This window comes from Ochotona princeps, chromosome 22, assembly GCF_030435755.1.
Source record: "Ochotona princeps isolate mOchPri1 chromosome 22, mOchPri1.hap1, whole genome shotgun sequence".
NCBI classification, from domain to species: Eukaryota; Metazoa; Chordata; class Mammalia; order Lagomorpha; family Ochotonidae; genus Ochotona; species Ochotona princeps.
This window is the reverse complement of record NC_080853.1, coordinates 19,936,147-19,956,881: the sequence shown is the minus strand read 5'-3', so window position 1 is coordinate 19,956,881 and position 20,735 is coordinate 19,936,147. Positions and strand designations below refer to the sequence as shown.

The 20,735-nt window shown below is 46.3% G+C and overlaps 2 protein-coding genes across 2 annotated transcripts; one reads left to right on the top strand and one right to left on the bottom strand.

Annotated features, from left to right (window-relative positions):
- The first annotated feature begins 9,862 nt into the window (after positions 1–9,862).
- On the top strand, positions 9,863–12,331 carry DEFB128 (defensin beta 128). Its single transcript, XM_004586005.2, has 2 exons — positions 9,863–10,020; positions 11,962–12,331. Exons 1-2 carry the CDS (start codon positions 9,972–9,974, stop codon positions 12,198–12,200), a joined length of 288 nt encoding a protein of 95 aa, XP_004586062.2. The 5' UTR covers positions 9,863–9,971; the 3' UTR covers positions 12,201–12,331.
- A 4,161-nt stretch (positions 12,332–16,492) lies between these two features.
- On the bottom strand, positions 16,493–19,660 carry LOC105941855 (beta-defensin 127). Its single transcript, XM_012927139.2, has 2 exons — positions 19,503–19,660; positions 16,493–16,762 (listed from the first exon to the last, which is right to left on the bottom strand). Exons 1-2 carry the CDS (start codon positions 19,654–19,656, stop codon positions 16,506–16,508), a joined length of 411 nt encoding a protein of 136 aa, XP_012782593.2. The 5' UTR covers positions 19,657–19,660; the 3' UTR covers positions 16,493–16,505.
- Between the last annotated feature and the right edge of the window lie 1,075 nt (positions 19,661–20,735).

Sequence of the window (20,735 nt, the reverse complement as noted above, 5' to 3'; positions counted from 1 at the left end):
GGAGCCAGGAGTTTCCCCACACCGGTGCAGGGTCCCAAGGCTTTGGGCCATCCTCTTCTGCTTTCCCAGTCCATAAGCGAAGAGTTGGATGGGAAATGGAGCGGCTGGGACACAAACTGGCACCCACATGGAATGCCAGTGCCACAGGGAGGAGGATTAGCCTGCTCCTAGTCTTATTCTTTCATTTGGCACCTGAAACCTTTGGCAACAGACTTCTCTCATTTTGTTTTGCTCATATTCTTTCAGTGCCTGGCTATGTGTGTAGAATTCTACACTTGTGGCAGAGATGGCCCACTGCTATCTTTTCAAATTTTAAAAATTTTCTTAAAAGTCAGATTTACAGAGAGGAGGAAAGGCAGAGAGATCTTCCATCCTCTACTGTTTTCCAGGCTAAAGCATGGAGCATGATGGGAAGTGAAGCAGCTGGAAAAAGAACCGGTGCACATGTGAGATGCTGCTGCTAGCAGGTAGAGGATTAGCTTGCCATGTCACTGTGTGGAGCTCAGTTTAGCCTTATTTTTTATCTAAGGTCATGTAGATTTTTGTCATTTAAAAAAATATTTATTTATTTTTATTGAAAAGGTGGATATACAGAGAGGAGGAGAGACAGAGAGGAAGATCTTCTGTTCGATGGTTAATTTTCCAAGCGGCCACAACGACTAGACCTGCGCTGATCCGAAGCCAAGAGACCAGAGCCTCTTCTGGGTCTCCCACATGGGTGCAGGGTCCCAAGGCCTTGGGCCGTCCTCGACTGCTTTCCCAGACCACAAACAGGGAGCTGGTTGGGAAGGCAAGGCTGCCGGGATTAGAACTGGCACCCACATGGGATCCCAGCGTGTTCAAGGCGAAGACTTCAGGCGCTAGGATATTGCGTCAGGCCTAACGTGTTTTGTCTGTTTCAAAAAAGCGAAGCAAATGATATATAAAACTATTTGTAGCGTTGGTGAGAAAAGCAGCATGTGCATCATGGTCCTACTTTTGTTAAAAACAAGCCTCACCATGTCTACGATATCGAATATATGGTGATGGTTCCTTTTATATGTTAACTTGACTTCACCAGAAGATGCCCATATTGAATGCTTCTGGGAGTGTCTCCAAGGGTGTTTTGGGAGGAGGTTGGCATTTGAATTGGTAGAAACCAACCGGGTCGTCCTTCCCTGCCCCACTCTGGTTACTCATGAGTGCATCACCTCATCTGTTGAGGGCTTGAACAGAACACAAAGGCAGTGGAGGAGGAGGAATCCGCCGCTGCCTTGTTCCACCTGCCTGCCTTCATGGACTGGGATGTGGGTCTCTGCTCGGGACTGGAGTCACACCACAGGCTTCCCTGAGTCTCCAGCCTGGGGACTGTGGGAGTGCTCCATAACCACGTGAGCCAACTCTTCCTAATTTATCCCTATCTATTTATCTCCTATTAGCTTGTTTTTCTGGGGAATACTGACTAAAACATACACAAGAAAGTACACTCATGAAAATGTTAACTAATTCCAGGTGATTATAAAATTTGAAAAATTTGTCTGGAAATTATTTTGTATAGAGAAAAATCAAGCTCATTATGGGTAAGCTCAATATTTGTTAAGCATGATTTGCTCTATACTTAAATCTTTTTCTCTACCTTTGAGCAACAGGTTCACCGAAAAAAAAAAATGAGTAACGGGGCTGAATAGATCTTTCATTTGAGAATAACAGCTGTGGGAAGACAACTTGAAAAGTGCCAGATTATCATTCTTTTTTTCTTTCTTTTTTTTTTTTTTAAGATTTATTTACTTTTATTACAAAGTCAGATACACAGAGAGGAGGAGAGACAGAGAGGAAGATCTTCCATCCGATGATTCACTCCCCAAGTGAGCCGCAACGGCCGGTGCGCGCCAATCCGAAGCCGGGAACCAGGAACCTCTTCTGGGTCTCCCACGCGGGTGCAGGGTCCCAGTGCTCTGGGCCATCCTTGACTGCTTTCCCAGGCCACAAGCAGGGAGCTGGATGGGAAGTGGGACTGCTGGGATTAGAACCGGCGCCCATATGGGATCCCGGTGAGTTTAAGGCGAGGACTTTAGCCGCTAGGCCACGCCGCCGGGCCCCTAGATTATCATTCTTCATCATGAGGAAATACCGTTGCTTGTCCTCCTTCCTGCCTCAAAATAAAATGATTGGTTATCAAATATTATTGGTATAATCACTGCAAATCTCATATACTAAAATGGCACAATCACTTTGAGGAACCAGAGTATGGTGCAATCACTTTGAAAAGAATTTTCCGTTTCCTAAAAATTAAACAAACTGAAAACAATTCAATTATCTGACCGTGTAATGGTTCATTTACTGTTAGTTATTCACTTAAGAAAAAAAGAAAAGAAAGTTCATGTACAGGGATGTTTACATCAGCTTTATTTGTAGTAACAAGAAACTGTAAACAACCTTAATGTTCATCAACAGATGCAGGAAGAAATAGATTTTCTATTCACTAATTAAAGGAGCAAATTATTCCTAAATACTACAATGTGAATGAATCTAAACATAATTATTCTCAGTTAAAAGGAGTATTACTGTACTGTTCTACTTATAATGTGAACAAATCTGTAATGATAAGAAAATCAATGGTTGGTGGGATAGGAAATGGAGAGATGCGGGGGTGGGGTGAAACATTTCAGAAGGATAAGTGATCCTTACATGGAAAATGGCAATGATTCCACAGTTCTATGCATATGCCACACTTAGGCACTTGCACTTTTTTTAAAAAATTTTTTATTGGAAAGGCAGATCTACAGTGAGAAACAGACAGAGAAAGATCTTCTATCCATTAATTCACTCCCCAAGTGGCTGCAATGGCTGGAGTGAGTTGGTCCCAAGCCAGGAGTCAGGAACTTCTGGGTCTCCCAAGTGGGTGCAGGGTCCCAGGGCTTTGACTCATCCTCTACTGCTTTCCCCGGCCACAAACAGGGAGATGGATGAGAAGTAGAGCAGCCAGGACATAAACCGATGCCCATATGGGATCTTGACACTTGAAAGGAGAGGATTAGCCAGGTAAGCCATTGTGCCAGGCCTAGAATATTTTTCAACTTGGCCAACAATACATCGCATCTTACAAAATTAATAGAACTTCCTTACAAACATTTACCATATACTCCATTTGCACATATGCCCAATAATTCCAAAGTGTACTTTAAAACTGGTTTGTTCAAAGGAAGGATTTTCTCCCAGTCTAGTTGAAGGGTCCTTGAGGTTTGTATGATCAGCATTGCTCAGTTTGTGCTAGGATGTGGCTGGGCCCACTGGGATGTGGCTGGGCCCACTGGGATGTGCGTGGGCCCACTGGGATGTGGCTGGGCCCACTGACTTCTCCACTGGAATTATTTTGAATCTCTGACAGTGACTGTGTACACAAATGTGCTGGGCCTTGCCAACGTAAAAGCAAGATAAATCTCCAATTCCAACTTCTGAAAATGTTCAACATATGGAAAAATTCTTTTGCTTATCTCTAGATGTCCAGGAACCAGGCAGATTAATTACAGAACCATTGATCTTCATAGTTTTGGGGAGTTACCTTGAATTTTCAAAGTTGGACATGCTTGGGCAGATAGGGAGAGAGTAGGCTTTGACCAGTAGGTGGTACTTGACATCCAAAATACTTGACCTTGGTGCTTGGATGCAGGACAGTGAAAGCCAGGGCTAGCCATTCAAGGGAGTTGTTATTGCAGAAAAGGACAACATGCCATACAGCAATGTGCTTTGCAAGGGCTGAAGGATAATGAAATTGAGATATTCCAACTGGAGAAAATGCGCTCAATATCTTCTGTGGCATCTTAGATATAAAGCAAACAGATGAAGACCACAATTTTGACTGACCTGCAAGTTGATCCACACGTTCTGAAGTATGTACATTTTACTGCTCTAAAACTTTCTACAACTCTTTGTAACTATTTTACAAGTAGGAATTGTCAGGAATAACTCCAGTCCAGAGGAAGGGTCCATTGAAGATTTACTCACACCAGCTCCAGTTTTCTCTCCATAGGTGGGTTTTCAAAATCGTATTCTAAAACCAGAATTACTTTTGTTAGAAAAAACGAGGTAGTTTCCTTTGGATATATTCCTATGTATGGGATAATTGGGTCATATGACAGGTTTATTTGGAGTTCTCTAAGCATTCTCCATACTGATTTCCAAAGAGGTTGTACTAGCTTACGCTCCCACCAGCAGTGAAGGAGGGTAGCTTTCTCCCCACATCCACGCCAGCAGGTGGTGTTGGTAGAGTTCTGAATGTAGGTCAACTTTACTGGAGTTAGGTGGAAATTCAGTGTTTGTTAATTGTTTCCTTTTCTGTACAGAAGCTTTTTAGCTTGATGTAGTCTCATTTGTTTATTTTGACTTTGACTGCCTGTGCTTTTGGTGTCTTTTCCAAGAAGTCTTTCCCCATTTCTGTATCTTGGAGAGTGCCTCCTATGCTTTCCTTTAATACTTTGATGGCTTTTGGTTGCAGATTAAAGTCCTTGATCTGTTTAGAGTTGACAGGTGCGGGTCTTGCGTCTTACCTCTGCAGGCTGCTATCCAATTGTCCCAAACAGCATTTGTTGAAGAGACCAGGCTTTTTCCCCTGGAATGTTTTCAGTTTTCTTGTCAAAGATTAGTTGGCTATACATGTGTGGGCTCACTTCTGGTGTTCCTATTCTGTTTTGACGTTCTTCTCTGTTTCTGTACCAGTACCAGACTGTTTGATGACCATTGCTCTACAGTATGTCTTGAGGTCTGAAATTGTTATTCCTCCAGCTTGATTTTTATTCTTCAGGATAGTTTTGACTATTTATGGTCTCTTGTGTGTTTTTTTAAAAGACAATTTCAATTTTTATTATAATGGATGCATGGTGTTACTGAGGTAGCAAATTTTTTTTAACCTTTTCCATTTTTTAATTATATTTTTGACAATCTTTACATAGTTAATTAGGGTAAAAAGGTTCAAGGGCTTGAACCACAGGAAGGTGGGTAAGACTATTATTTCCATATTGTTTCCTTCATGTATCTGAGGTAAAGGAGGATATTAAGGGAGAAGCCCCACCCAATCTCCCACCCACCCCAGGTTCTAGATGTGGGGCATGCTCCGAGATTCTTGCTCAAGTGGTTTTGATAGTTTAACAGTTATGAATTGCTGCCAATCTCGCCACTCCAAGCATGATGAGGTCATTGAAGAATCCACTGATTTGCATGGTCCATCATAGAGTCTCCGTTTGCCCAGTTTTTCACTGCCAACATATAGCTGAGGTGGTTGATTGACTTGTTCTGTCTTCTGTCTTTTCATGGTTAGGGTTCTGAGTCCAGCAGTTCAATTGGGGAGATCCCCAAAGAAACTTTGTCTGAGGTGTTCCCAGACCAGATTCTTATATGTACTAGCAAGTACAGGCCCGACACAGTCCATCACCCCGATCGGCTGGTGGTTGCAATCGCTGGGTTGGTTCTGTTTTTGACTTCCACTGGAACCAATGGGTGTTGCAGTTCAGCCTGGTTCTGCCCAGCACATACTCGGCCCTCGCATAAACCAGTGGGAGCTGCAGCCTAGTCGGAGTGAACCACAATAACCCTCACCAGGCCCGCCCCCCTACCCTGGTTTGCCAGTATGTGTAGCAGACTAGTCCAGTCTGTCCCACATCCCATTTGACTCTTGTACATGCCAGTGGGTATTAAAGCCTAGTTCCATCTAACCAGCTCAACTATCCAGCCCTCACTGATGTTGTTGGGTGCCTCTCTGTCTAGCCACCCCAACCCCTGTCCTAGTTTTCATGCCCTCCCGTGAGGGTGGTAACCCAAAAAGGAGGAGCCCACTATTTTCCTCACAGGCCTCTCCCACTCCCGGATTGTGTACTCTCCAGGTAGTTCCGTGCTTTGACTTGACAGAAATAGACCCCCGTTGTCGGGGAATCTCCGGACCCGCGGAAGAAAACCCGACGCTGAGTGAATGTGTAGAAACTCTTTATTCCACCAGGCAGCATGCAAACAGGAAAGCCGTCTGTTCCTTCTTTCTCTCCACTCTGTCTGCCCTCCGCTCTGTCTGCTTCTCTACTCTGCCCTTCTACTCTGTCTGCTCTCCTACTCTGCTCTCCTACTCTGTCTGCCCTCTACTCTGTCTGCTCTCACGCTCCAGGACCCAACCTGCTTATATATAACACCTAGCCAATCAGCTGAAAGGTCACCCCTGCACATGGCAAGCTACCAATCAGCTAAAAGGTCACCCCTGCACGTGGGAAGCGACCAATCAGCTAACAGGTCATTTCCGCAGGCAGGACACGCAGCCACGCCCCAAGGGGAAGACACTTCCTGAACTTGTTTACCGCTGCCCTCGTCAGGGTGTTGGTCTGTGGTGCTGTGCTAGACAGCCCCATAGATCGTTAGGCGCTCTCAACACCCCGTGCCAGCTTCTGCCAGCTGATGCTGTGGCTAAGCCCAAATAACCCTCACCCACTCTGATTTTGTTTGCACCAGTAGGAATAATCAGCCCAGCCTGGCTTTTCCCTGGTCTAGTCCACATGAGGCACACAGGTGTTGTAGCCCTGCTTAGTCTGGTCTGCCCCCATCCCAGCTCACGCTCTCCAGTGGGAGTAGCTATCCAGCAAGGGAACCCCCCATATTCCCCCTGCTGGTTCCACCCCCTCCCTTCCTGGTTCTCACACGTGCTGATTGGGCGCTGCGGCCACATCTGGTACAGGCAACCTCTCCTTGGCATTCCGTATTGTGCACTAGTTTTTGTTGCGACCTAACCCGGCTCGACCCACACTGTTCTGGTGCTTGGATTTGCCAGTGGATGACGTGAACTGATTCAGCCTGGTCTGCCCCCGACCCATGCCAAGTGTATGCCAGTGGGTAACTTCCCATGGCCTATTCTGGGCTGTTTCCTATCATGCTTCTTGCGCTTACCAGCAGGGTCTCTGTCCTGCCAGAGGAGTTGCCCAGGTTCCTCCATCAGAACCTCTCCCAATGCCAGATTTTGCGCATACCAGTGGGTCCATGAGCCAGCCCTACTCAGTTCACCTCCAGTCCTAGCAGGAACAGTGGCTTTTCCTGACTGGCCTTCAACCCAAACTGGTCCTTGCTGTTGGATGTTTCAGCCCCGCCATGGCTCGTCCATACCCATATACGGCTCACACATGGCTTAGTAGGGGTTGAGACCTTGCCTAGTCCATCCCACATCTACCCTGGTCCTCCAGGACACCAGAGGGTGTTGGAGTCTGGCCTGGCTCGGTGCATCCAATCCAAGTCCACACTTGTGCCAAGGGAGACTACAACTGTTTCCTGATCAGAACGCAATCCCCATTCCAGCCCACGCGCCCCTTGGTGGGAACGTCAACCCAGCTAGGGTTGTCCTCTTAGCTCCCCAACCGGGCCTGTTCCCAGCCATAGATCACGCACATGCCAGTGGTTGCTTTGACTCAGCTTGGCTCACCCCCTCACCTGTCCCGATCTCTGCCTTAGACACTGTGGCTTAGCGTTCCTGGCTCATGCAGACCAGTAGGTACATGAGCCTAGCTTGGCATGACCTGTGCTCCATGCTGGTCTCTAGTTTTGCTTGTGGGCTAAGGTTTGCTCAGTCCTGCCAGGTCCACGCTGCTCCATTACCAATTGACACATTAGCCAGCTGTTGGAGCTACTTTGCCCAGCTCATCTGACCCCCAGGTCTGGACCACATGTTCATAGCAGGAGCTATGACTTGCCAAGAGAGTTTCCCAAGTTCTTCCACTTAATCCACTCCCAGACCCAGTTCTCATACATGCCATTGGGTTTAGGCCAAGTTCCGGTGAAGTCTGGCCTTCCATTTGGCCTTGTATGAGCTGGTGAATGTTGCAGCCCGGCCCACCCCACACCCTATTCAGGATGTATATTCGGGTGCTGCTGCTTTGACCAGTCCAGACTGTTGTGGGTTCCTTTACCTGTGATTAATGTCAGGCTCCTTGGTCACACCTAGCTTAGTCCATTACCACCCCAACTTTTGAGCCAACCAGTGGGGCTAGAATTTCCACAGGGTTTGGCCCACACATCCCCCACAGAATCTACCCCCAGATATGGTTCTCGAGTGCTAGTTAATGTAATGGCTCTGCTTAATGTGACCACTCTCCTGATCCATCATCATGTCAGGTAACAGGATATGATTCTGATGGACAAGCCCCGAGCCATAGCTTTTGAATGGACTAGTAATTGGTGGTCAGCATTGTTCAGTGATTACAGATTCTACAAAGGAAGAGTTACTGTCTTTTGGATTGATTCACATCCTAGAAGCATAGTGAGTTCACCCTGGAGCTACCCAAGCAGCGATTCAAAGAACCAAAACCCCAGAGGTCAAGCCTGGGCAGCCAGCAGGCAGAGCCTGGCACCAAATGGCGCACTGGCCGCCCGGGGACAGCTCACCATGTGCACGTGGTGGGCGTCTTCTGGGATCCAGGCATGAGACGCGCCATCCTGAGACCCACCAGCAGCCAGGAGGCTGCTAGAAGTTTAAACTCCAAGGCCCTAGGTTGCGCCCCTCTCCAATCCCATTCACCACCCAACGAGGGCGACGGGTTGGCCCCGGACCTACCCAGTCATGGAGACCTCCCCCCTCAGTGTACTCACCCCGAAGGGAGCAGCCCCCAGAGACCTGTTATGATCTAGCTCATTCTTCACAGCTCTACAACACTGGGCATCATCTCAGGCAGGTTTCAGATGTGAAAAACAGAGGCATCGATTTCCAATTTACACTTTTCTTGTGAGGATAAAGTTAGTGAGACATAAAACTGCATTTGTTATCTGCTAGGCACATGGGTAGAAGTAGTGGAACAGACGGCAGCTGGGAGTCAGGAGGTCATAGTCAATTGTTAGTGCCTGTCTTGACACATGAGCCACATGTATCATGGCCTCCTCCTGGCAGGTCTGGTTTTGGTTAGCTTCCAGAATATCAACCTCTCTTGGTTTTCCTACTTCCTGTGAATGAAGGACTCTGAATGAAACAAGACAGGAAGCTTTTGCTTGATGGCCTCACAGACCATTGCAGGTGTACAGACAGTTGGAATGTGACCCAGTGTGACCACCACCAATGAAATGTGCCAAACTGAGAGGTGGCACCGAGAAGAGGACATGTGGCTTGGTGTTGCTGGGCCAGGGAGAGGTCTGCAGGTATGAAAATGATTGAACTTGAGTTTGAACAAAGATTTAGGAGCTTGCTAGCGTTCATTAGGTAGAAGGAACACACACAGAAATATATTTGGTGAAGAGGGACTTGAATGTGAAAAGGAACAGGTTATAGAAGCACCTTGCTTGTGACATCTGAAACCAGTTTGGCTATGTGATTCTACAAAATGTCCTTGGATAGAACAGGTCAGACTTACAATGGGTTGAAAATGGTTTGGAGAGATTTTGTCTTTTGAAAGATCTCAACTGTAGACTCATGGGTAAGGGTTTTGGGAAACTTTTACTTAGCTAACTCAAAAGCTGTTTTATTCCCAGATTGAATGCCTAGAGGTTTCATGCACTAATATATCTCAATCAATCAATCAATATCTATCTATCTATATTGGATGTCTTCTGCATTTACCTTGACTCATGATTTAATTTATGGGCCCAAATGGGTCACTTTTATGACCTGGAAGTGGCATTAGCTGAATGGACATTAGAATAATAGGAGTAAACCAGGATGATTTCATGCAAACCAGAGTCTATGATCAACAGGTCCTGATCCAAATGGACTGGCAGCCTAGGTAGAGAGAATGTGGATTGTTCTCCCCAAGAGCTCACCCTGAGGACTGGGAAGTGGGTATGTTAGACTGGAACATTCTGTGACTGTGAAGTCCATATTTGGGGATGGAGGTGGGAGTGGACTTGGATTTCCTATCCTTGTGGTTTAAGATGAGAGCTTAAATGCTGATGGCAGTCAGCATTCCAGATCACCTTACAAGGCTGGGTGACACGGATCACTGGGCAAAGACATTCTGCTGCCTCTTGCTCTTGGGGTGTCTGCAAACATGAAGCTGTGTGTGGTTCTCATTCTCCTGCTGTTTGAGGTACCTAAAGGTAACTTGTCCAAATGTACCATAGTCAGGAAATATCAGTGATCGTAGGAGTGGGGACAGAACATTTAAGACTGTTGATATCTACCCAACATCACCTGAACTCCCCATTTCTCTGAGGACTGGTGGAATCTGGGCCTTAGAGCAATCAGGGGAGGGAGAGGATTGTGTTCTCATGAGTTTTCTCCAAGGGTAGCAATGAACTCAAAGTCTAAAATTGGCTTTCTAATCCTGACATGACTTTTTCTGCAAAACCCTCCAAACACTCTTCCTATTCAAATTCACTTGCCTCCTGTTGTACAGCACATTGCTTGGGGTCCCACCAATGTGAAGTGATAAGAGGCCTTCATCCTTGACCAAGTGTGTGTATTGAGTGGGTTATTCCTTTGTAAGCTCTATTTTCTCAATCGTCCACTGTATGTACTCACTCTGCTTTCTAACCTTTCTACTTGGCATGCGTGGATGTGGCCCACCATCTTCATGGTGATAGTCCTGGCCGTGGGGCTTCTTCCCCTCTCTGCTGCAAGGTAAAAGGCATATAGCGTAGATGTAAATGAGGATTAGAAACAGAGGCTTCTGTGTACTGGCTGAAGGGATGCCAATTTGAATTTTGAGGGGTACGGGTAATTGTGGAACGAGTTTAATTACTGAGAGACGTGTTTGTCTGAGGTCAAGAAGAGAGTGGAGTGTGAGAGGGCAAGAAAGCATTGGGCTACGGAGAAGTGAGGCTGAATAAAGGCAGGAGTACTTTTCACTTTTTTTAATTGGAAAGGCAGATTTATGGAAAGAAGGAGAACCAGAAAGATCTTGTATCTGTTGGTTCACTCCCCGATGGCCACAATGGCTAGAGTTGAGCCAATCCAAAGCCAGGAGCCAGGAATTTCTTCCGATCTCCACACAGGTACAGGATCCCAAGGCATTGGGCTACACTTTACTGCTTTCCCAGGCCATAAACATGGAATTGGATGTGAAGTGGAGCTGGCACTCCCATGGGATGCCATACTTGGCGATGGAGGATTAGCCAGTTGAACCAGTGCTTAAATGACCAATGTGCTTAAATGACTCCACTGGCACCACTTTTTGGTCTTTCTCTCTTGGACCACCAGGAAGGAGTTCTTAAAGATATTTCTTGCTAAGACCCATGAGACAGGAAAGAAAATTGCTGCTGCTGTATCAGTGAGTGTAAATTATCTTAATTACCCTGTGAAGTTGAAACAAAATTCTGTCTGTGATGGTCCAAAGTCCTGAGCTGTGCTGGTGGTGACAAGTTAATGCTTTCTGGGGACATGGGACTGAGGTAGGGCTCAGAGGGTGCTGACTTTGGAGCAGAGAGGAGAGTGTTTGCTTCTCCAGGGCCCTACGAAATGCTAGGAACTAAATTTGCCCTGCACTTTTGTCTTTTTTGTTCTAATGGTCTCATAGCCAACTGGGTATTAGATTGGCTTTTTTTTTTTTTAAGGAAATATTTATTAAAGACAGAAACCTCCTGGTATAGCAGTCAGGGGAGGAGGGGTACTCCAAGAGAGGAAGACCCAAAAAGTGCCAGTGGTGTCATTTAAGCACAGCCGGAGTGAGCAGAGTGAACCTAACAGTCGACAAGGGGGCAGGGACAAAGCCCATCAGAAGTCCAGAATTGTTAACATTGTGTGGCTTGCTGGGGACACAACAAAAAAGCCATCAGAAGGATGTGATGAGTAACTTCTTGAGTTCTCATTGATCAAACTAGGACTCAGCAGGGTGGGTGGGGCCCCTTCTGTCTTGGTGAAAGCACCTCAGGGCAGAAGTACTGGGAGATTGAAGGTCCTTTCTGGGGGAGTGATTTTTCAGAAAGTTCAGTTGTCTCTTTGTCAGTGAAACACTCACTGAAGCAATCGCCCACAGTGGCTCATGGCTTTTCCTTCTCTCTCAGAAACTAACCTGACTTGGCGCTGTTTCTTACCCACAGATGAGGCACGGACCAAGAAGTGTTTTAACAATATATCAGGCTTCTGCAGGAAAAGGTGCCAAATGGGAGAGATTTATGAAACGGGATGCCTGGGTGGGAAATTATGTTGCGTGAAAGAAGGGGAAAACCAACGATACAAGGACTCCCACAAGCCGGCAGAGCCGAGCAAGGACAAGTCCGATGGCCTGCAGGACTATGTCGTGCTGCCCACCATCACACTGCTCACCACCCAGCCATGACTGAGGCCCTCGTCTCCGGATCTCTGTTGGGCCTGTGATGGAAGGGCCACCCAAAGCAGTGGCAAGAAATGCGTGTACTTTCTCCTGTGAATTTAATCCTCACATAATAAAAGCCAGTGTTGATCCTTGGATTTCTTTGCTGATGTACTCATTCATTTAATACAATTTAATCATTTTATTTATCTTGTTTGAAAGGCAAGGATACACACATACACATTCTTTCCATCTACCTGTTCACTGCTCAAATGAAAAGTCAATGCATTAGGAAAGTGGAAGTTTGCCCCTCTGCTTTTTGTGCAAGACAACATTTCACAGTATTTCAAGTGTTTCTACCCTGCCTTTTAAAAATGAACTCCGTTTCCCATCCTTCTTTTCTTCCTTCCTTCCTTTCTGCCTTTCAAAAAGATTAATCACTTTATTTGAAAGGGTTATAGAGATAGAGGGGGAAGAGAAGGAGAAGAGGAGGGATGGAGATTGAGTTCATCAACTGGTTCACTCCGCAGATGGTCTCAGTGGCTGGACCTGGGCTGATCCGACTCCAGGAGCTTCTTCTAGGCCTCCCATGTGGGTACAGAGGCCTAAGGATTTGGGGTTATGTTTTTGCTTTCCCAGGAACATTAGTAGGAAACTGGATCCAAAGTGGGGCAGCCAGGACTCCAGCCGGCACCCTATGTGGGATGGTGGTACTGCAGGTAGAGGCTTGACAAACTATGCCATGGCAGCAGCCCCACTTTTTTCTTTCTAATTCTTCTCCACAGGGCTATCTACTATCTGTGTGGACTTTTGTGTGTATGAATAGGACACTGATTCATAAACAAATTGATATAATTAGTTTTTTTCATGAACTATACATTAGCTACAGAGTTTTTATGCAGTGGACATTCTAAATTTCAATGGATTGGAATTGCCTTGAGTAAGTATATACAACATCTATATTTTGAATAATTTCTCAGTAGCTGAGAAAGTTCTCCCAGAATTTAAATGATAGTTCTGGTTTCTAAAATTATAGCCATATTAGATATTGATGTTGTTAATCATTGATAATGCTTTCTAACAAATTTCTTTTCTCTTCTACAGATGCTAAATGAGATATTTTCACATAGCCATAACCTCTTTGTTATGATTTCCATGCAATCACTTATGGTGAAGCATAATAATGTTTTATTATATATTTCAAAGGAGAGACAATGTTTTCCTTTTTTATTTTACTGTCTTGTCTTATTTTTTGGTCATACAAAATTTATGTATTGGAAATACAACTATGTTCAGCTATGGCAAAAATAAAGAAATGAAAATAGAAAGAGAGCTGGCATTGTCTCTCTCTAGCTCTCTTTCTCTCTGCTTATCCATCTTTCAAATAATAATAAATACATATCTGTGCCTGGCCCGATAGTGTAGTGGTTAAAGTCCTTGCCTTGCAAGCATGGGATCCCATATGGGTGCTGGTTCTAATCCCAGCAGCTCCATTTCCCATCCAGCTCCCTGCTTGTGGTCTGGGAAAGCAGTTGAGGACGGCCCAAAGCCTTGGGACCCTGCACCCGCGTGGGAGACCTGGAAGAGGCTCCTGGCTTCGGTTTGGCTCAGCCCCAGCCGTTGCGGCCACTAGGGGAGTGAATCATTGGATGGAAGATCTTCCTCTCTGTCTCTCCTCCTCTCTGCATATCTGACTTTGCAATAAAAAATAAGTAAATCTTTTTTTTTTTTTAAATAATAAGTACATCTCAAAAAAAAAAAGCTTAAGTACAGATTCCATGAAATTCTGTCTCCTCTGAATGCACCTGTGATGGGTGCTAATTACCCACACCGAGACACAGAGCTTGCAATTTGCCATCCGGAGCTGCCCTGGGCAGCGTGATTTTGTCCAGTGGTCATGAAAGCCCTCATCATATCTAGCGACTATTCTCTTTGTGAGATAACTTCTCAAAGTGAGGTTGCTCTACACAGCTGTTCTGATGGTGAGGAGTGTCCCCCTGAAGTATACACGCAGATGGGGGGAAAAACTGGGCCCCAGGAAGACAATGGGCTGCTTCTGGTGGAGTTGGTGATAGAACTACCTGCAGGGGTTCCTGCTTGACTGTCATACTCACACCACCCAGGGGATACTCCAGTGCAAAAGTTCTTTTAAAATTTTCATTACTTCCTTCACAATGAGAAAGACACACACACACACACACACACACACACAGATTTCCTACCTATAGGTTCGTTTTCCAGAGGCCTGCAGTGGCTAGAGCTGGGCCGGTCTGAAGTCTGGAACTGAAGACTTAATCAAAATACCCCGTGTCCACCTGCTCCCCACAGACACAAGCTCTAGGTTGGTAACTGGGTGGTTTCCAAGTCTACCATGGAGACTGGTATACAGCTTCAGACTCCAGGCTCAACCAGTGAATTCCAAGCCTGCCCAGAACCAGGCAAGCCCCGGCAGTGCCATCTCTCTGGGTAGGCACCACTACTACCAGGCTTTGTCTTGGGTCCCTGGGTTCAACCATGTCCTCAGCATTGACCTGGCTTCAGTGGTCTCAGGCTTTGGGTCACCCCAGGAACAGGCTGATGACTGAAGACCCTGTCATCAGCCTGACACCCACAGCTCACCCCTCAGACCAGTCCCTGAGGGACACAGGTACCAAACATGCCAAATACATGGCCAGTTCCTACAGCCCAGCATCCTCATGCTCCAGCAGCCTGAGTCCAGGTGCATTCTGGGGGATTTCAGTGCCAGAGCAATCCCCATCAATCCCTGCTGCAGGACCGCCCCTGTGGAGCCAGTGCCAAAGCCCAACCCAAAGCCCCAGGACCTATGCCATCCCTTGTGGATCTAGCCTCCAGGTAGATTCTCATGGTCCCAGGCCAGCACCTATGCTTCCAGGCTTGTCTAGCCTCTGTGGGCAAAGGCTTCACACTTGTCATGGCACTGGGCCAGCTTTAGTCACCAAACAGGTCTCTATGGCCTTGGGATCCAAGCTCACCCACATGGACTCAGCCCCCAAGCCAGTCCCAGTATTAGGCCAGGCCTTGTGGATTCAGGCTCTGGGCCTGTCACAGGGAATCTGGGTACCAGGACCGTCCCAGTGCCTAGTCTGCCCTGTTAGATTGGGATTCAAAGATCACCACAATGTAGGGGCGGCTCCTGTCGCTCAGGCTTCAGGCCTGTCCTCCTGGGCATCGGCTTTGGGCCCCAGGCTCTCTTGGAGTGGTTCAGGCTCCAGACTGACACTGGGCCACAGCAGGTGGCCTGCCCGGGGTCTCTGTGAGGACTGATGGCTGAAGGGCTTTGTGCAACAACCTGGCACTCTTGTTTTGAGCAAAAAGGGGAGACAGTTCTCTCATGTCACAGTTCCGAGTTCAGAGATTGTGTTTCTCAGGTCTGGAGACGATGACTCTGAATGCGGGCACGATAAAGGGGAAGGGAAGCGACCGGGGTACTGAATGGTAGTGATGTCAGGGGCTTTTGGGAAGAGGGAAGAAGAAGTTGGTTGACCAGATGGAAGAAAGTAAGAGTTGACACCATTGCCAGAAGGATTTAATTTCTATTTCATTAGAGAGATTCTGTACACCAGTTCCTGGATGTTGGCAGCTTCGTGCACTGTTGGCTTCTCACTGGGCACCTGATCATCAGATCTGACTGTACCGCATGTTTAGTTCAATAGTCTCTAACACCCTCTGATGGAATTATTTGTTTATGTCTCCTTTACCTGATGCAACTCTGCACTACTGAAATCCTACTCACCTTATGTGGGATTATTCAGGAGAGGTCAGGAAATCAGGATTGTCCACGCTTCAGCTTTGAGTGTGCTGAGAGCTTCGAAGGATTCTGTCTCTTTTGCTTGTTGTTGTCACTCTGTTCACTCACATTGCCTTTAATACTACATATTGGGCCCAACATGATGATTCAGCTGGCTAATCCTCCTCCTCCAAGCACTGGCATCCCACATGGGCACTGGTTTTTTGTCCCAGCTGCCTCACTTCCAATCCAGCTCTCGCGGATTCCACTCATTTTTTTTTCTGGGTTTCTTATTCCACTGGCTCTACAACACAGCTTCTCCCCCACCCCCACCCTGTGCACTTGCTATATCCCCCTTCCAAGGACATTGTCTTTCTCCACTCAATACCTGGCAGATAGTGAGTTGAGTGCTCAAGCTCTGATTAAACAACAAATGAGTCAGAGAACAAGCAATGAGCTTTATTGGGATCTGTTTCAGGGTCGTTCTGAGGCTCAAGAAACCAGAAAGGAGAAGATAGGAATTTTGTCAACTTTAGTTTATTGGGATAGATTGAGAAATAAATGAATGGAATGTTGCACTTGCTTTATGTAGAATTTGTACTGGGAATGGGAGAGTTTTCCTCTATTGGGTATTCGTCTTGAGAAATAGTAAATGAGGGGGTTCTGGGCTTTGGTCTGGGTGGCATTGTGATTATCTTCCGCGCTTTCACATCCTTAATATTCAGGCAACAGTATCTGCCGTTTTCGCAGAGGACCTCACGTATCTCAGTCACCTTGCAGATCTTCCTGCAGTATCCCTGGACATATTCATCCCAGCATTTCTTTGGTTTCTGTTCCGTTTCTGTACACAGGAAAAAAAAAAGAGCACATCCATCTGTGGGAGGGACACCGACTTCTTGGTTGTGGGATTGAGGATATCAGGTATCTACAGGGCTCATTTCTCTATGATCCCAAAGAGAATTTTCCAACAAAGTGGACCTCAGGTGTTTAACTGAAGGACTCACACTGTGGCTCTTCCTAGATCTTAGGCCAGCCCCCACCATCAGCTGGATCCTGCCAAGAATATCAGGTCTCGTCTGAGACAACAGAGGAGCTGAATCTTCCACTCTAGGATGTGCAAATGTGCTCCAGTTGGAGCCTCGCCCAGCAAGTTGGCCTCCATCCTGTAACCGGGGCTCGATTTCCTGACTACCTACTTGCTTCTGATGCCCAGATGGCATTACAGTTTTACTGTGTCTTTAAGATTGGGTCAAACTATGCTCTTGGGTTCCTCATACCCATGCTCACTATCACAAATAGCTTTTCTTGGAGTGGGTGCTGGGCACACTGGTTAAGTTGTTGATTGGAATGCCCACATCTCAGCATTCCTGGGGGTTCAGTGCCAGCTCCACTTCTGATTGCAGCTTTCAGCCAATGTGTTCTCTGGGGGTGGGGTGGACATCACCGGTCTCAAGTACTTGGATCCCTGTCACCCATGTGGGTGAGTCACCTTGAGTTCTGAGTTTTCAGTCTCTATATAGATCATCTCTGTCTGTTGCAGGCATTTGAAGAATAAACCAGCAGGTGGAAGATTCTCTTTCCTCCCACCCCCAGTGATCAAGTAAATAAAAATAAATAATTAAAAACGAATTATTTACTTGTTAGCTAGCCATGTCTTTTCCCCTTCAGTAATCCTCCTCACTGCCTATTCCCAACATTGGGCTCTTCTGCCAATGCATGACTTTCTTTGGCTCCTGGGTGTCCTTGTCATTATGGAAACTGTTTTATCTCTCTGTAACTTCTCACTCTCCCACTATCCCTGGAAGCAAGAATTTCTATAAGGCCAGTCTCTGACTTTTTCTTATCTTATTCTATGTTTTTTCCTTCACTGATCCTTAATACTTTCAGCCACCTAAGAATTCAGATGTTCAGTTTTTGGTTTCTGATTTTTTTTTTTAAGATTTATTCATTTTATTACAGCCAGATATACACAGAGGAGGAGAGACAGAGAGGAAGATCTTCCGTCCGATGATTCACTCCCCAAGTGAGCCGCAACGGGCCGGTGCGTGCCGATCCGATGCCGGGAACCTGGAACCTCTTCCGGGTCTCCCACGCGGGTTCAGGGTCCCAATGCATTGGGCCATCCTCAACTGCTTTCCCAGGCCACAAGCAGGGAGCTGGATGGGAAGTGGAGCTGCCGGGATTAGAACCGGCGCCCATATGGGATCCCGGGGCTTTCAAGGCAAGGACTTTAGCTGCTAGGCCACGCCGCCGGGCCCGGTTTCTGATTTTGTAAGCTATTGCACTAGGCCCCAGAAGATGAAGATCAAAAACAAAGATGATCCTTGGGCCCGGTGCGGTAACTTAGTGGCTAAAGTCCTAGCCTTGCATGTGCCGAGATCCCATATGGGCACTTGTTCTAATCCTGGAGGCTCCACTTCCCATCCAGCTCCCTGCTTGTGACCTGGGAAAGCAGTCAAGGTCGGCCCAAAGCTTTGGGATCCTGCACCCACGTGGTAGACCCAGAAAGACCCAGAAAGACCCAAAAAGCTAGGTTTCTGGCTTCGGATAGGCTCATCTCCAGCTACTGCGGCCACTTGGGGAGTGAATCATTATATGGAAGAGCTTCCTTTTTGTCTCTCCTCCTTTCTGTATATCTGCCTTTCCAATAAAAATGAATAAATCTTTCAACAAACGAACAAAGATGATCCTTCCAGGTCCAGTGCGATGGCTCAGTGGCTAAAATCTTCAGTTCCATATGGACACCCTTTCATGTCCTGGCTGCTCCACTTCCCATCCAGTGCCCTGCTTTTGGCCTGGGAAAGCATCAGAGGATGGCTCAAATTCTTGGGACCATTCACAAACATGGGAGACCTAGAAGAAGCTACTCACTCTTGGCTTCGGATTGCCTCAGTTCTAGCCATTGTGGCCATTTGGGGAGTGAGCCAGTGGATGAAACAGTCTCTTTGTCTCTGTCTTCTCTCTGTAAATCTGCCCTTTAAATAAATGAATATTAAAAAAAAGACAGTAGATAAGGTGAAGGATGGGAGAGACAGATATAGAGATAGAGGGGAGAGATTGTGTGTATGTGTGTGTGTGTGTGAGAGAGAGACAAAGAGAGAGAGAGAGAGATCGAGAGAGAGAGATCTTCCATCCACTGATCTACTCCCCAATTGCCTACAACAATATGGCTAGAACCAGGATGAAGCCAGAAGTCTGGAACTTCAAGTGGGTCTCACATGTGAGTGGAAGAAACTCAGGTGCTTAGGCCATGCTTTGCTGCCATTTCAGGTGCGTTCTCAGGAAGTTGAATTGGAAGCAGGATAATTGGGACTTGAATGGACCCTGCAATACGGCACGCAGGTCCCAAGCAGCAGCTTAACTGCCTGTGCTACAGCGCCCGTCCCCTTAAGTACTTATATTTAAAAGACACCATCATGACAGAAAGCCTTGGAAAGAGGGAATTCTGATGAATTTGGATAGACGTCAGCTATTCCTAGGTCTCTGTCTTTCCCTACTTTGGATCAGGAGATTCTCTGGGCTCTTGGAAGTACTCCATCCCATTGCCAATATGAGTGAGCCCCTAGAAAGCTCTTGGTTACCTGTGGGGTTCTTGAACAGCAGAATTGCAATGAGCAGGAAGAGGTTCATAGCCAAAGGCAGTGGCAGCCAAGGCTCTTGGTCCAATGAGCAGCACACTGTGTCACTTTCTTCAGATACTTGGAGTTTTATGCACTCAACCACAACAGGTGACATGATGTGAAGTGTGCCCCCAGACCTCTGAATTATGGGCTTTTCCTCAAGTGGGCAGACACGGGAAATTGGAGGTCATCTGCTTTACCCCCACTGGGAATTCACAGACACAGCATGTACCATTCCATTGCCACTGATGGCATTCCCGAGGTCGCAAACTGCTGGTCAGAAGACTACGCTACTGGTAGACATGAGCTCACCCCTTGGGATGAATTACGCAATTTGAAAACACAAACCACCAAATCCAACAAGAGGAATTCCTAGAAAAGTAACGAAGTGGTTCTGTTTTATGTTTGGGAAGAAAGATATCATTTAGGTAGATCTGATCCAAGCGTTCAAATTTGAAAATGTTGAAAATTCTTCACAATGAAGCATGGCTTGAGTATAACGTCTATGCTGTTTAGGCTTCATTCAATGTTCATGTTTAGGGGGACAGGGGAACTTGTGCAAAAATTGCTTCCTATTTGCATGTGATTTTGTTTGGAGTTTTATTACAATTTTATTCTCTCTTCTAGGTATTAACCACTAGAAGACAATAACAACCAAAGTACTAAAACATACCTCATGGATGAGAAATTTTTCTCATGTCTTCCAAAATTTTGATTCATGGATATCATTTGATATATATTCAGTATCAAGCTCATGTTAACACAGGTTGTGTTCATGTATATCCACCAGAGGGATGAGAGGATTAATTTTAAAATATTTATTTATTTCTATTGGAAAGGCAGATTTACAGAGAGAAGGAGAGACAGAGAGAAAGATTTTTCCAACTGCTGATTCACTCTCTAAGTGGTCATAAAGCCAGAGCTAAGCCAATCTGAAGTCAGGAACCAGAAGCTTGTTTTGGGTCTTCCATGCAGGTTTGGTCCCAAAGTTTTGGGCTATCCTCGACTGCTTTCCCAGGCCACAAGCAGGGAGCTGGATGGGAAGTGGAGCAGCCAGGACATAAACTGGTGCATGGGATCCAAGTGCAGTGCTTGTAAAGTGAGGATTTAGCCATTGAGCCATCATGCTGGGTCCAAGAATTCTGCTTTGGGCAGTCATTTGGCCTAGCAGTTAAAAATGCCATGTTCAGATGC